This window comes from Sminthopsis crassicaudata, chromosome 4 (genome assembly GCF_048593235.1).
Source record: "Sminthopsis crassicaudata isolate SCR6 chromosome 4, ASM4859323v1, whole genome shotgun sequence".
In the NCBI taxonomy this organism is placed as follows: domain Eukaryota; kingdom Metazoa; phylum Chordata; class Mammalia; order Dasyuromorphia; family Dasyuridae; genus Sminthopsis; species Sminthopsis crassicaudata.
The window spans coordinates 296,456,947-296,473,932 of NC_133620.1; the positions used below are offsets into that span (position 1 = coordinate 296,456,947).

General features: G+C 40.6%; 1 protein-coding gene across 2 annotated transcripts; it reads left to right on the top strand.

The window, feature by feature from the left end:
• Nucleotides 1-9,244: 9,244 nt before the first annotated feature.
• On the top strand, nucleotides 9,245-16,905 carry LOC141566790 (dynein axonemal heavy chain 2-like). 2 transcript variants are annotated; one of them, XM_074311861.1, is made up of 5 exons: nucleotides 9,245-9,745; nucleotides 11,280-11,426; nucleotides 13,272-13,372; nucleotides 15,634-15,804; nucleotides 16,559-16,905. In XM_074311861.1, exons 2-5 carry the CDS (start codon nucleotides 11,294-11,296, stop codon nucleotides 16,835-16,837), a joined length of 684 nt encoding a protein of 227 aa, XP_074167962.1. In that variant the 5' UTR covers nucleotides 9,245-9,745; nucleotides 11,280-11,293; the 3' UTR covers nucleotides 16,838-16,905. The 2 variants fall into 2 exon arrangements, with proteins under 2 accessions (XP_074167962.1, XP_074167961.1); XM_074311860.1 differs by having other exon boundaries at nucleotides 9,250-9,745; nucleotides 13,266-13,372; nucleotides 16,559-16,892.
• The last annotated feature ends 81 nt before the right edge of the window (nucleotides 16,906-16,986 follow it).

Consider the following 16,986-nt stretch of genomic DNA (forward strand, 5'->3'; position numbering starts at 1 on the left):
CCCAAAGTTATTTGGCTTTTTCTCCCTCCTGCACAAATCCCAGGCAATGACCCAGGCATCAGAGATTCCCTCCCCGAACTAAGTTTTCCCATCAGTGGTCATGAGGCATACAATCTTTGGGGGACAGCAGCTGGTGAGTTGGGAGGAATTTGTGTGTTCAGCAAACAGCCTGGGCACTCAGAAGCCACCTTCTTTCATCAATCACTTGCTGCCAAATGTTTCTCTATTCCCACCACCAGGAGGGGACCGGGGGACTGGTCCTAAGGGGAGTGGGGTTTGTAGGGGTAAATGGGAAGAACCGGGTCAGGGGAAGGATGGGGGTAGCATTTAGTTGTCTAGTCTCATGCCTTTCCCCCTTTTCCTTGGGCCCCTGAGGTTTCAGTACCATAGGATGACTCAGCCCTGGCCCCCTCTACCCTGGGACATAAGCAACAAATCACCTGTGGGGGTTCCTGGTGGGGGGGTAGGGGAAGGCGAGGGATGTCAGGGCAGCAGAAGAATCTATTTTGGTTCCCACGGACCAGCTTAAGGCACAGTCCTCATGAAGGCTGCTGGCACAAGGAAGATCCCTGGCCTCCTCCCTGTGGTGTCCAGCCCCCTCTCCCCCCAAACTGGCCTCTCCCTCCCTCGTTAGCTATTCTGGGAAGAAGATATAGGTATCCCACTCCTCAGCTTCATCTCTCTCTAACCCTTCCCCACCTTCTCCTTTACTTAGACATCGGACATCTAGCCCTTTAACCTTTATCCCTCCCCAACTTCCCCTTCTATTTTAGGGATCCAGGCGTCTTACTCCTAAGCTTTGGCTCTTCCCCTCCACAGTCACTATTCCCCTCAGGAACCCAGGCGTCCTGCCCACTTGCTTCACCATAACAACGAGTCTTTTCCAGTTGCTTAGGACTTTAATATAATTTCATTAAGTCAACAAGTCTGAGGAAGGGTGGTGGTGGGGAAATAGAGGGAGGGATAGAGGGGCCACCTCTCGGCAGGGAGATGACTGAGAAATCAAATATTGACAATGAAAGTACAGAGCTTATTAAATGGCAGGGGGTGTAGGGGGTGAGTGGAATCTGTGGGAATGATAGGTCCTGGAGGAGAGTGAGTTAGGGGAGGAGTTAAGACCCTACGGCTAGTAGGGCACACCAGAATAGGGGATCCTGGGAAGGGAATTTCTTCCCTGCTAATGGTATCACCTATGCAATCTTTGGGCCTTGACTCTCCAGCCTGCAACTCAAGAATTTTGCTCTTCTAGTTGTCACCTGCCTCACCTGTACCGTTAGCTACAGAGATGGTCCCCTATTCCAGCTGTAAATTTCCCTCCTTTCATCTCTCTTTTTCTTTCATTCTTTCTCATCCTTCCTACTTTCCCTCTCTTCCTATACATCTTTCTATTTCCCATTCTCTCCCTTCTTTCTCTCCTTTTCCCTTTTTTCAACTCCCCTACATTTTGCCCTCAACTTTCCCTCCTCCCTTTCCTCTCTCTCACTATCTCCACCCCAATTCCATCTCTGCTGATGAGCTTCTGCAGCTTTTAATGGATTGCATGGTAATTAACAAAGAGAGATGCCTGATTAGCTAGTTAGCATAATGTGTGTGTGTGTGTGTGTGTGTGTGTGTGTGTGTGTGTAGGGGGGTTGGGAAGCTTAGGAAAAAGCAGAAAAGAGCCAGGCAAATGGAGTTCAGGACTCACTCAGGCTTTGTTTCCATTAGGGACTCAAATGTGCAGCCTATCCAATTCAAAACTCTTCATGACTTAACTCCCCCTCCTTTCTACTCTCCCTACTCCCTAAATTCACTCTCCCCTCATGGAGCTTTTCTCTCCTCACAGACCAGAGATATCTGCCAGATTCTCCTCTCCTACTTCCACTAATCATATAACTGGAATTTCAGAAGGTTCCACCTCCAATTTTTTTTTTTTTTTTTTTGGCTTGTAGAGGTGGCTCGGGGGGTGAGACCAAATCTACTTCAATGACGACAGTACCTTCTTTCTCCATTACAATTTCCACCAGAAATCAATTATACTTATGGTAGAGACATTATGAAAGAGGGAGAGAATGTCAGTGTTGAGAACAATGTCCAAGATTAAAAATGTGAGTATGCCACTTGTGTCAGCAATCCAGATCTGACCTGGTGTCTCAGATGCTGCTTTCCTTAATACGACTTTAGGAAGACAGTCAGTTCACTGTATTAATTATCCAGCAAAGGAGTGTAATATCTGAGATGCACACTAGGTGACACTCTATTTGAACCACTAGCCCAATGTCAATTTTTCTGGTATACAAATGGCATCCTCCCTAAAAGCTTGCAGTATTCCCACTGGACAGCAGAGGGTGCTTAGCCTACAAATATTTAAATTGCTCCTTCCTCTTTCTACCCTGGAAATCCTTCCCAGGGCCTTCAATGGCAATTTGATTCAACCGTTCTGAATGTGTCTGGAATTACATTTAGAGTATGAAATGGACTATTACTCAAAATATTAAATCTATTGTCCATACGTGTACATTTTATTCAGAAGGGGTTCCTCTTCTTTAGCTCATGATCCCCCACATTCATGGCTTAACATGATTACATGATTTGTGGTATATAAAATGAAGTTAAAAGAAACCAATCAAATGCTTGCTTGACATATATTCGGCTCCAGCCACTTCCTAAACCTCATCCCATTTGCCCAGATGAATGGCCAGGGTATTGACTAATGAAATGATGTGCCTGTACTCTATTTTGAGAACATGGACAAATGAATTCTGAGACAGTGATGGAAATCAGTCTCATCCTCCCAGTTCACCAGTCCAATGAGAATCACAGGAATTGTTGGTCTCAACAACTTGGGATGCTCTTTTTTTGAATTCCTATCTCCTTCCTTGCTCTAGGATTAGGGTCTCTCCTACAAATCTGATCTCCAATACGCTTACTTTTTCATTGGATGTTTGAGTCTGATTGAACAGAAGTAATGATAGTACTTATAGCCACGGGCTGGGTCACTCCTATCTAAATAGAAGCCTGGGAGTGTAAAAACCAACTCTAGATACAAATCTCATCCCTTTCCTCTTATCATGTATCATTCTGTCTCAGAGTATGCTTGGATAGTATAATTTCTGCTGTGTCCTAGAGAGAATTTCCATTGAGTGGGGAATGTTACAAATTCTCCTTCATCTCTCTCCCTTTGTAGAAATTTCCTAGGCCTTGGATCCCCATGGAGATGAAAAGGAACACTGACAGACAGACTGTATGAGGAATTCAATTCAATCCAAACAATTATATAATCAATCAATGAACTCTTATTAAGCATTTACTGTATGGCCAGATACTTACTTGATGATAGGGATAAAGAGACAAAATGAAAAGGTTTCTACTCTCAAGGAGCTCAGATTCTATCTGGGGAGACAATGTACATATATGTATTGTATATTAGAGGCATTCTAGGCATTGGTAAATTGAATCAAGGAGACCAATTAGAAGGCTGCTTCGAAACTCTAGGGGAAAAGAGATTCAAGCCAGAACTAGGGTGATAGCTGAGTAGATAGACGTTGGGAAAGTAGAAACAATTGATTGAATATGTGATGGAAGTGATAGTGAAGGATCAAGGCTGATAGCAGGGTGGCAAATCTGGGTGACTGGAAGGCTGTGATGCCTTGACATATAGGGTGGGTTTTAGAGGAACAGTAAGTCTGTTTTGGGTATATTGAATTTGAAAACTCTGTAGGATGCCAACTATAAAATGTCCAATAACTGGAGATGCCAGATTTGAATTCATTAGATGACAAGATAAAAAAATCTGGGAGTTGTCTACATAGAGATGAAAATTAAAACCATGGGAGCTGATGATGCCAACAATTAAGACAATGTAGAGAGAGAAAAGAGCTTAGGACAGAGCCTCCAGCAAACAGGATTGAGAAGGAATGGTCACACAAGTAACCAAGGTGGATGAAGAGGAAGCAATGTCACTAGAGAGAAGAGTTATCAACAGAATCATGCAAAAGAGATGACAAGAAGGATGGTGATTGAAAGAAGGTAATCAAATTTGGCAATTAAAAACTCACTAGTAACTTTAAATTTCAGTTGAATGATAGATATGATCAGAAGCCAGATTGCAAAAGATTGAGAAGCAAGCGTTAGAAGAGGAAGTAGAAGCTATGAGTATACATATTTTCCCCCCAGGAGTTTGGTTGTGAAAGAGGAAAAATATAGTATGATCGACTGTAGTAGCGTCTACTGAAGATTTTTTTTTTTTTTTTTTTTTTTTTTTTTTTAAGGATGAGAGTTTGAAGGCAACAGGGAAGGAACTAGAAGATTAGAGAGAGGGGGCATTAGTGAGAACAATCTGCAAGAAAAGATGGGAAGGGATAATATCAAGTGTATATATAGAGGGGAAGGGCCACTTCAGAGACTGGAATTAAGAAAGATGATAAGGTATGTGAAGAGGTCTTGAGAATTATTGCCTACTGTGTACTAGAACCTGGATCCATAAAGATAAAAACAGTCTATACCCTCAAGAATCTTACTATACTGGGGGATGCAATATGAGAACATTAGCAACTATATATTTTCCTATAGTAGGAATCTGAATCAAATTTTAAAGAAATCAAGGACCTGAAGTGTGAGGGATAGCACTAAGCAGGAAAGGGAATGTCAAATTAGAGGAGTAGCTAGTTTGGATGAAATATAGTAAGCTCAAAAGGAAGTAATAAAAATAAGTCTGGAAAGGTGGGTGGAAACCAGGTTTCAGAAGGCTTTAAATGCCAGCCTATAGATTTGCATTTTATCTTGGAGGCTATTAGGGGCAGGCCAGAAACAGAAAACAGCATCAGAAAAATTGTGTTACTCCTTTGTAACAAAAGAAGATTTACTTTGCCCTAAAACACATCTGCGAGAAGAATATAGTGGTACGGTACTTCTAATGGTGAGGCTTTCCCTCTCCTTTTATAGAAACAGGTCTCATCAGGGGAGGATGTGGTGATTTCTTCATATATTTATTGAGTTAGAGGGGCTTTAGATAAAAGCAGGTAAAATTTTTATTCTTTTTAAGTGACCAGCAAATTTTGTTAAGGAATGCAGTGACTAATTAGATCCCCAGGACAGCTTTGTTGTCTTTTAGGTAAGATTAATCCTTTATGGGGAACCCTATCACAGAAGTGATCAAGAATCAATGAAGGTTTTCGAGCAGGAGAGTAACCTTGATCTAAACTAGGTTTCAGCAATTTTAATCTGTCAGTTCCTTGGAAGATAGATTAGAAAGGACAAAGACTGGTGTCAGGAAGTACAATTAAAAGACTGTTACAATAGTCCAGAGAAGTCATAAGGGCCTGATTAAAAGGCAGAATGCTACAGTTATAAGATTAATAATGCATTTGAAGAGGACCTGGATTTGAATTTCATTCATGTGTATGTTACTTGTGTGATGTTGAACAACATCTTTAACTTCTCTGGGTTTCAGTGCTTCATCTGTAAAATAAAGGAGTTTGACTAGATGGCCTTTAAATCGATAATTCTGTGAATTAGGGTGAACTAGGATAGTGGCTATGGGATTCAAAATGAAGAAATAAAATGGGAGATATGCTCAACATGAGAATCAACATGAGTAGTAATGAGACCAAAAATAGACAAGGCTGACTCTGTAGCTTTGAAGATGGGTGACCAGAAGGATGGCATTATAATTGACTAAGGAAGTTTGAAGGAAGAGGCTTGGAGGGAAAGATATTGAGTTCCATTTTGGACATGCTGAGTTTGAAGATACTCAGGAGGAAATAATCAGCAGGCAATATAGTAATAAGGGACTGGAATTCAGAAGAAAGATTTCATCTGGATATACAGATTCAGGACATATCTATAGAGAGGTCAGTTAGATGGTGCAGTGGATAAAGCATCCGGCCTGGAGTCAGGAAGACCTGAGTTCAAATCCTGCTTCAACCAGTGACTAGCTATGTGGCCCTAGGCCAATCACTTCATCTTCGCCTCAGTTTTCTCATATATAAAATGAGCTGGAGAAGGAAATGACAAATCACTCTAGCATCTTTGCCAAGAAAACCCCAAATAAGGTCATGAAGAGTGAGAACTTAAAATTACTGGACAATGAAATATAAAGATAATTAAATCCGTGGGAATAGATGAAACTATCAAGGGAGAGAGTATAGTGAGAAAAGAGGGCCCAAGACAGAAACTTGAGAGATACTCACGCTCAATAAATGGGAGATGGAAGGTGATCCAAGAAAGGAGAATGAAAAAAATTTGTTGGGTACAGTACACTGAAATGAAAGACTAGTGTCTTAGGAGCAGAAAAAGGCAAGTGTCTAGGAGGACAGTGTGGTCAATATTGATGAAAACTACAGAGAAGTGAAGTAGGATGAGGATTGAGAAAAAGATCATCAGATTTAGCAGTTGAGAGATCAAGCTTGTGTAGTAACCATAGAGAGAGCAGTTTTATTGGGGAGGAAAGGTCAAAAGCTAGATTGTAAGAAGTGAGTAGGCAGTGAAATGAAGGCAGTATGCTTTTTAAAATTCAATTTTATTTTCAGTTCTTTCCCTTTCCCGCTTCCCTGATTATTCTGAAAGTGAAAAAAATTTTTAAACATTTTTTGGATTCAAATTCTCTTCCTCTCCTTCTTTGAGAAAACAATGTGATATCCAAGACAAGAAAAACAAAACCCACTACAAATATGTATAGTCATGAAAAACAAATTTTAGCATTAGCCATATTCCTCTATCCCAATCCCCCAAAAAAGAAAAAAAGAAAAAATTTCAATCTTCACTTGAGTTCAAATAGTTCTGTGTCTAGAAGTAAGCACCATGTTTTAATCGTGAACCCTGATTGATCAATTGTGATTGATCAATATGTTTATCAGAGTTAACTAAGTTTGTTTTTGTTTTTGTTTTTGACAACTGGTTATCTTTTACAATGTTGGTATTAGTGTGTAAATTGTTTATTTGGTTCTGCTTACTTCATTTTGCATCAGTTCATTCAAGTCTTCAAATCTCATAGTACAAAGTACTCCATTGTTCTCATTTGTTTAGTCATTCCCCAGTTAATGGGCATTCTTTTAATTTCCAATCCTTTGCCAACACAAAAAAAGAACTGTTAACTTTTTTGTACATTTAGGTCCTTTTCTTCTTTCATGTCTTTGGGTTGTAGACCTAGTAGCAGTATGATTGGTTCAAAGTATATATATATAGTTTAATAGCATTTAATTAAAAACTTCCAGATTGCTTTTCAGAATGGTTGGGCAAGTTTACAGCTTCACAAACAGTGCATTAATGTACCTATTTTCCCATAACCCTTCCAACATTGTTTCCATTTTTTGTCATTTTAATCAATGGATGTGAAGTTATTTCAGAATTGTTTTAATTTGCATTTTTCTAATTAGTGATTTAGAACATTTTTTCATTTGATATTCATTGATAACTTTGATTTCTTCTGAAAACTGCTTATGCATATCCTTTGACCATTTATCAGTTGAAGAATTTCTTTTATTTTTGTAAATTTAACTCAACTCCCTATATATTTTAAAAATGAGACCTTTATCAAGACAACTTGCAATGATTTTTCCCGTTTCCTGCTTTTCTCAGTTTTTGCTGCATTGATTTTGTTTGTGCAATACATTTTTAGTTTTATGTAATAAAAATTTTCCATTTTACCTCCTGTGAGCCTCTCTGTCTCTTCTTTAGTCATGAACTCTTCCCTTAGTCAGGTGATTTCCATGGCCCACTTGTTTGCTTGTATCACCCTTTCATAAACTGTTTTTGAGTATATTTTAGGGCAATATATGGACCAGGAGTTCAGTTGTGGAAGGAAGAACAGATACAGCTATGATCAAGGGAAGATTTTTTTTAAAGTTGGAAAAAATCTGAATATGTTTGAAATCAGTAGGGAAGGAGTCAGTTGATAATGAGAGGTTGAAGACTGAAGAATAGAGCTTAGAAAGGGGAAAGCTCTAGAATAGGGATTCTTATGTGAAGTCTATGGACCTGGACTCAGAATAATGATTTTAAATGGACAAAATAAGCAGGATTACAAAAGAAACAAATCATATTGAAATAGTTATTAAAATATATATTTTAAAAGTTCAGAAACCCCAAGTCCTTAACTCTAGGAGACAGGAAGGATGAGATCTAAAGCACAAGTAAAAGATATCATCTCTTTTTCAGAGACTGGATCCAAGGAAAAGAGAATGGAAGATTTGAGTTGTGGAGTAGATGTTTTAGGGTGCTCATTGACAGATGGCATGGTGAGTGTGAGAAGCATACAGAACTTGCTCATATTTATTTTCTTCATTAAGAAGAGTTCCCCTGCTAAGGAGGGGACTGACAAGGTCTAAGGTTCTCCAGAAGCTGATTTCAAATAGGGTGAGGCACAAAATGCAGTTTCCTCCCACTTCGGGTTTTTGCCCGGGTCGGTTGTTTGATGGCAGACTTTGGCATAAGGAGAATCTGAGAGCCTGCCGGGAGTGAAAAGCAGCCCCCATGACGCTGGCACTAGAGAAAGGGAAGCTGAAATGCCAGCTCCTCACTAACCCACCTCCCATCCAGTAAAGAGAATGCCATCAGCTTAGCTCCTCATGGAAATGTAATCAGTGGGTTTGCAGCAGTCTTTGTCTTAATTAGGCACTATTGATGGGAAGCCAGAGAAGCATGGTCATCTCTCCTCCTCTATCCCTCCCAGAGCTCCTTACTAGCCCCAACCTTCTGTCAGTGATTTCCCCTAGGGCTTTGTTCCCTCCCCGCCCCCAAGCAAAAAATAAATCTGCACCCCCACCCTCCTCTCCTTATTTCTAGTGGATATAACGCCCTTCTAAAAGTCATCCCTGGGGAGGAGGTCCTTAACGGAGTTGGTCACCCTTCTCAAATCCAAGTGTTGTTCCATTTGGGGGAAAGAGGATAGAGACTCGGGCCTACCTTTCCACTAGAGTCCAATTTTCCCTCGTCCACCCTGCCACTCCATTCCCCTTCCCCCTCCCCCCATAAAACGCACTTTGGTTTTCTAGCCCCATATATACATTCTTTCCAAACTGAGCCCCTAAACTCAGAATCCAACCCGTATTCCATCCCAGGAATCCAGTTACCCTCGTTCTTCCTCCCTCCCCAACCTCCCCAAGCTCCCTGAATCTTAGACTCCCGTCCGGAAAAAAAAAAAAAAAAAAAAAAAAAGGTAGGAAGGAAGAAAAAGGAACGGCTTGACGAGCTTCAGCTCCGAGTTTTCCTTCAGACCCAGAGGGAGCCTGGGCCGCTTGGAAATCCCGGGCAAAGGGAACAAGGCAAGATTTGGGTCTTGTAGCCTTGCAGGTCTCCAGGAGCCTAGGCGCCATCTGCAGTCAGCTTCGCCTCCGACAGCCGCCAGCCCAGTGGGCCGGCGCCCCGGTTCCCCACACTCATTCCTACAAGCTCCAGGGGGGAGGAAGAGAGTTTCATTGTTCTTCTGGGCCCATACTCTTCCCTCCTCACAACAACTGCCCGCACCACCCCAAAGTGAAACGGCTGGGAGGGGGAGTGTTGGGGGGAAGGGAAATTGGAGGGGGAACTACAGCTGGAGAACGCTCCACCCCCATCTTTCTTCTAGATCCAGGGTCGTTGAATGCTCGCGTTGTGGCCCCGCCCTACTCCCCGGGCCAACTCGCTCCAGCCTCCCGGCGGGCGGTTGCCATGGCGACGCGTGGGGTGCTCGAGCTGTGGCTGTGACCACGCAGGGCTAACTCCGAATTGGAGCTACGCTGTCTACCGGTGAAAGGGTGGGAAGGGAAATAGTTTTCAAAGGGTGAAGGTAATTGTGGACGGGAGCTGGGGGGCACTTGTCCTAACAAGTCATTCTGAAAGTGAGAATTCTGGAGCGGGACGGGGAAGGAAGTTAAAGGGGACGAGGTGGCGGAGTGAGGGGGTGGGGACGGTGTGGTTAAAAGGGAATGACTTTTCTTCTTTGAAGCGGTCCGTTTGGAAGAAAGAACATTAAGTCATAAAAACAACAGAAATTGTCATTGACTTCGATTTGCAGATGTAATCTGATCTTAGGTCTTCAGTCGGGAATGGAGTGAAACACTTAGAAAGAGCTTTAAGAGAAGAACTTAAAAAACTCTCAGTCGGAACTAATCATTGGGTCCAGAATCGTGGAGGAGGATAATGCTAGATAACTTGAGTTGGTTTTTATTGATAGATTTAACAGATTGCTTCTAATTGGAGCACTGCCCAAATCAATTAAAAACCTAGGACCAGTGCCCCCTAGAGACCCCCTGAGGAAAGAGTAAGGAAGCAACAGGTGGCTCTGTGAGGGTGAATGGAAATACTGAAGCCAAGTTACTCAGTAGGTATTCAAGGAACGCATAGATTTAGGAGGAGAAAGAGAATCCCCCCTCCCTTTTTTTTTTTTTTTTTAACTCCACTGATGCCATAGTTTCTGAATATTTCAGTGGAAACTCAGAGAAATTATGGAGAAATCTAAGAGCCTCTCATTCTGAGAGAAAAGATGTTATAATCATTTCAGTATTAGAAAGACCCTGATCACCAACCTTTATCCTTCTAGCTGTTGTTAATAGCCTTTGAGTCTATTTTCAGGGCAAATAATCATTCTTTTTCTTATTTATAACGACTATCTGGCCAACTGCAAACAGGAATTATAAACTAAAGGGCCAATTCATTTTCTCAGAGTCTTTTTGGCTTTTCTTTGTCCATTTTGTGTAGAGAAATTGGAGACTTTGGGGTGAAGATAATTATCCTACCAATCTTTAGTCTTAAAATAGAAATGGAAATAACTTGATGTAAAAAGTGAGTCTATAGATAGCTAAATATGGGGAAATACCTTAAATTTTTAACTCAGTTATTTGATATAGTGGGGACTGATTAAAAGGAGTGGGCAGCTCCTGATTTCTCTTCTCCTTTCAGCTTTTATTCATTTTTTCTCAACTGTGGCAAATGAAGTGGAGAGGTCATAGGCAACCATATTATCCAACTGGTTATTCTTGCCTGTACATTCCCTATTCTTAGTACCTCTGATCAAGCCTATGGAATTCATAGAAAGGAGACACCACTACCTAACCCATCCCTTTAATAGATCATAGTGTCTTCAATAGACATGCAGTCAAGGCTAACTTTAATCATTAACCTCTCTGGATGAAGTATCTTCAAGAAAAGAGAAGATCTGGCATGGCACAAAATTGTTTGAACTGATTGGTGTTCCCCAGCTAAAATTGTAAACAGAATGTCGTAGTGGCATAGTTTTTATTTGTTAACAACAGAATTATGTTGGAAAACTGAGTTTTGAGGAGGGACCAGGAAGCCACGTATAACTTGTAGCATCTCTCCAGGTCTTGTCTGCACCATGGCATCCAAACCTAGCACTGTTAAGAAGCGGAGGTTAACTTCCAGGGCATCAGTCCAACCTGCTGTAAGTCCTCAGGCAATGTCAGTGCCAGAACCAGAGTCTCCTAAGGAGGAACCTCCCATAGCAATCGGTATGTTTATATTTTTGGGAGGGCCATGTTACATCTTTAGGAGAGAATATTAGTAAGATAATTAGGCGCTTGGGAGAATGAGGAGATAGCTACTTGAAAGTAGAGTGTTTGAGTTTAGGAGGAATAGGAACAAACCCTTTTTGGTTTGAGGAATATGAAAAACGAAAAAAAAGCCTGAACATAATGGGTGATTGGGTCCTGACTTCAGCAGAGTTCTAGTCATACCGAATCCTGTATAATTACCTTTTGGGTAACCTTATGCTCTGTCTCCCTTAGTTTTCCTTTTAGTGTGCTAAAAACTCACCAGTTATATCTTTCTTTGAGGGGTTCCCGTCCTTTTATTCCCAAGCATTTTCTCCACTGAAGACAGCCCGGCCTTTTTTCCTTTTTTTCATTTTATTCCATTTCCATCTTTAGTGGCAAAACAAATAGTGTTTCTTTTCTTCCATTAAACCTGCTACCATGGAAACCCAGCCTGCTTTGTTCCCTGTCCCCTTCCCTCCTCTCCCCTCCCTCCCATCTTGAGATGTTGAGCAGCTTTTTTTTTTTTTTTTGTTCTAGGCTCTGCTATCTTTCAGCCCCCTTTTTTGTCAGGAACATAGAAATAGGGACAGGAGGAAGCAGGGAAAGCCACACCATCAGCTTAGAGTGGAGAAGAGAAGGAAGATGGGGGCTGTCTGAGATTACCTCCTGATTTCTTTCTTGGACTTGGGAGGCAGCAATGTGACTAGCAGAGTAACACATTACTGAATTTAGAGTTTCTGCATGGACTTGTACGTGCTAAAATGCAGTGGGTTCTGTGTTACAGGGTGTAACATTCTGAGGGTGTAAGCCAGTATGGCATGGCATAGCACCGAGCTAAGTCCAGATGAGTATTTGGTTTTAAGATTAGGGCCTTAAAATATGCAAGAATATCTTTTTCATTTTTATTCTGTTTGCTCAAATGGAAACAGCTTAAAGTGTCCTTGTTCCCTGAAGTTCACAATTTCAGGAATAAATAAAACTGAAGGTCTTAAAATGAAGGGGACAGTCAGAGATATAGTCCTGCCTCAGGAGTCTTTAGGAATAACTCTATTAGGGAACATATATAAAATAATAGAAGGAAGGGGGGTGGGAGGAGTAAAGGTTAGACTGAAGGTATCTTAAGCTACTAAATATGAAAAGCTAGAAATCTCTAAAACTGCTCTAGAATTACCTGTTTTTGCCTAGCTTCAGACCTGGAGAGGTCCAGTCTAGTTCACAGAACAGAATAAAACATCTTCTTTTACTTCTCTTTTCATTGACTCTGTTCACTCCATGTAGAATTTCAGTTCATAAATTATTGAGGTGGTTTTTGTCTCCCTTTCATTCTTCCCTATTTCAGTTCCACATTATTCTTTCTGTAATGCACTTCTGATTCTCAAGAGTTACATCACTTAATTGTATATCTTAACATTAGCTGCCTAATATGACTTGTCAAGTCTTTTAGTTGTTTTCACCAGCTTGGAAAATAATTTCCTGTCCAGTTGAAAACTTTCTGATTCTTCTTTACTTTTGGACAGGCAATTTATGCCTCTGTCTAATTCAACAAGTAGCAGGAACTTCATTTGGTTTTCCTCTGTGAACTCAAAAGGGAAAGAAGCAGAAATCTTTGATTTTGACAACCAAGAGAGTAAATATAAGTGAGATGGGACTGCGTGGGTCTTGGAGTAGAACCATTTCCCAAGGCAGGACTTCTGGGGCCCATGGAACTAGGTTCATGGATTAATGGAAGGTGAGAAGCTGGATGCTTATAACTCCAGTGTTAATTGGAAAATAAAGGAGAAGGATGTCTCCTCATACTTTTTTGGTTTCCCTCAGACACAGGTAGTGATGACCAAGAAGAAATGGTAGTAAAAGAAGAAGAAGAAGGAAGAGGAGAAGAAGAAGAAGAAAGAGAAGATATATTTGAGGAAGAGATAGATTTGGTAAGCAGAAGGACTCCACTGAGTTTAGCATTCCACTTCTATCTGAAGAAATAGAAAGATTGCAACAAGTATTACAAGTTGGGAACCTCCCCCCCCCTTTTAAATTTTTATTTCTTTTTCTTTTTTTTTCCTGAGGCTGGGGTTAAGTGACTTGCTCAAGGTCACACAGCTAGGAAGTGTTAAGTGTCTGAGACCAAATTTGAACTCAGGTCCTCCTGAATTCAGGGCTGGTGCTCTATCCACTGCGCCACCTAGCTGCCCCCCCCCTTTAAAAAAATTAAATGTTCATTGTCTTTTTAGAAATCTTTTAGTCTAACCTCAACAGTTCTCTTTTCCTTGGATTGACTCCCAAATCTCCCTAGCTGGGTTATGCTTAAGGGTATGATAGCCAGATGATTCCTTGAATGATTTCCAGCTTTATTTCCTTTTTTCAAAAAATAGTATTTTTTTTTTTCCAAATACATGTAGAGATCGCTTTTAATATTCATCTCTGCAAAGTTCTGTGTTCCAAATTTTTCTCCTTTTCTTTTCCCCTTCCCCTTTCCCCTAGACAGTAAGTAATCTGATTTAGGTTAAGCATGTGCAGTTCTTCTAAACATATTTCCATATTTGGCATACTGCACAAAAAAAAAAAATCAAAAGATCAAAAACCAAGTAAATAACAACAAAAAGGTGAAAATATGCTTTGATCCACGTTCAGCCTCCATAGTTCTCTCTCTGGATGTTGTTGGCATTTTCCATCCCAAGTTTATTGGAATTGCCTAGAATCACCTCATTGTTGAAAAGAGCCAAGTCCCTCAGAATTAATCATTACCTAATCTTATTATTGTACACAATTTTTTCTTGGTTCTGCTCACTTCATTCAGCATCAGTTCACTAGTTTTTCCAGACTTTTTTGAAATCAGCCTTATACAACAATGATATTCTATTACATTCATATACCATAACTTATTCAGCCATTTTCCAACTGATGGACATCCACTCAATTTCCAGTTTTTTGCCACTACAAAAAGGGCCAATACAAATATTTTTGCACTTCGGGGTCCTTTCCTTTCGGTTATGATCTCTTTGGAATACAGGCTCAGTAGAGTTGCTGCTGGATCAAAGGGTATGCACAGTTTAATAGCCCTTTGGCCATAGTTCCAAAGTGCCCTCTGGAATGGTCAGCTCATCTCCATCAACAATCATTTCCAATTGATAATATCTTAACTCTAGAAATAAGATAATTCAAGTTTGTCACTTTTCTGCAGGATCTTTTGGATTTCTGATCTATCACTGCAACAAAAGCTCAAATGATATTTTTGTTCATGGCTAGGCAGTTTGAAATGTGCCCTTTGTAATTTGAACTAGGAAATGTTCCCCAAAATGTGGAATTTTAGGGCTCTATCCCACATTTAGAATCTCCTTTTTCAGATAGCAGTGCCTACATTCATAGGAGATAGGCATTTAATTTATTTCTATCATGGCCACATGGTATATAAAAATATTAAATGCTCTTAAGTATAGCCCTCATCTTCTTGATTATCTTTCATGTTTTCAGCTATATCTGGGCAGTTCCTGATTCGTGCTTGGTGTGGAGAGAGAATAACCAGAGAGAGCTCTTAAGTCTAGGACCATTACCTAGAGTAATGAGGGAGGAGGTAGTGTGAGAAAGGATATTGTTGTCCCATGTCTAGACTTACCAGTCCAGTGGAATTTATAATATGTAATTTTTGTGATCTGGTTACTATCAGACTTTCTGCCACCACTATTTAGCACTTTCCAAATTCAGATGCAGTTGCCAAAAATGCCCACACAACAAATAGGAAATAATGAGTTTAACCTAAGCAGTTCTCTCTGATTCTAGGTAGTTGTCCCATCTTCTCATGGGATCCTAGTTCTTCTCACTTCACTTTACATCTGTACATGTAAGTCATTCCAGGTTATCTGGACAGGGTTATTGTAATGTGCTGTTGTCTCCAGAAACTGCCAATTGCTCTCTGGATGGAGAGCTGATGTCACAACTGCCACCAACTCTGACCTCGTGTAGAGACTCCTTAATCTCTCGAGTGCTGCCCTCTTTTATCCTCCCAGAGAATGGGCGTGGGATAACGTTCAACCAATGAACTTGCTCCTCCTAAGCATGCAAGCTCCTCCCCAGAAGTTCGAAAGGGTAAAACTCCCAGTAAAGGCCTGAACTAGAGAACTGTTAAATACAGATTTAGCACTTAGTAAGAACCTAACAGTTTATCTTAGGGTTTTTTGTTCTTTTCCTTTGACAGAAGTTGTTCTTCCGAAGCCGAATGGTGTTGACAGGCCTAGCAGATTCTATATGGACAGAGGAGCATAATCAGATCCTGGATGAGTTTATAATGGAGCCTGGAGAGCCCATTCTCACAGTATTCATTGACCCCTGTGCAGGACTTAAGCTAGAACTGGGGATGCCCATTCAGGTATACATATAGATTGTCTGAACTAGAAGGAACTTCAGAATCAGCTGACCAGATTTCATGTTTATAAGATGAAGAAACTGAGACCCAGAAAGGATTCCTGGCTTGCTTAAATCAGCTGCTCTCAGAATCTTTACTTAGCTTTTTTCTTTATTATTCCATGACCATAAAACTCAGTGCCCCACTCGTCCCCATTTCATCTATTCTGAATTGTAATCATAAGTTGTTCATTAATGATTATTAATGATCATATGGAAAATGATTGTATAGAAAATTTAAAATGTGCCAAATTTAGGATTAAGAGAGACCTGGTTTTGAATCTGAGGCTCTGATACTTAACTAACTCCATTACCCTACAAAAGTCATTTAACTTCTCAGAGCCTCAGTTTCCTCATTTATATAATGGAAATAATAATATTTGCATTACCTCCCATCTCACAAAGTTATCTGGAAAAGTATTGAAAATGCTAAAGCATTATATAGTAACAATGTAACTTCAAAATATTTCCATTTTTATTGTATAGCTACCACATGTACTTTTTTTTTTTCTTCCCCTGTTCTCTATCAGAAGATCTTCCCATTTAAAGCTGGTATACTACCTATTTATTCTCCATAAATTCTGGAAATTTGGCCTAGTGCTTTAATCCTACCCTGAAAATTCCTAGGATAACAGTAGGTCACACATATGCAGACTGTTAGCTGATGATGCAGGTCATATGTGGGAAAGCCAAGGTCTAACCTGTTCCTTCTCCTACAGACTCAGAACCAGCTTAACTACTTCATTCGACAGTTGCCTGTCCCCATCACCCCTGAGAACTTTGAGGTGACTGTGCAGTTTGGGACAGTTCGAGGTTCCCATATCCCAGCTCTACTTCGTCTACTCAATGGCATCTATGCCCCACAGATTTTTGGCAATGTCACTTGGCCTGAGAGCATCCGAAACCAGTTTTCCTCCCATCTTCACAAGTTCTTGGCCTGCCTGACAGGTAAGGGACATGGGAGAGGTGGAGATGCCTCATCTACAAAATGGGAATAGTACCATTTGCACACTGGACTGCTTGGGATTTTTGTAAACCTTAAAAGAGTTGGCTGAATAAAAGTGTCATAAGTGGGGTAAGAAGAATAGATGCCTTGGGTTAGTTTGGAGTGGAACACAGAGCATGTCCCTTGACCTAGCTGTTTCCT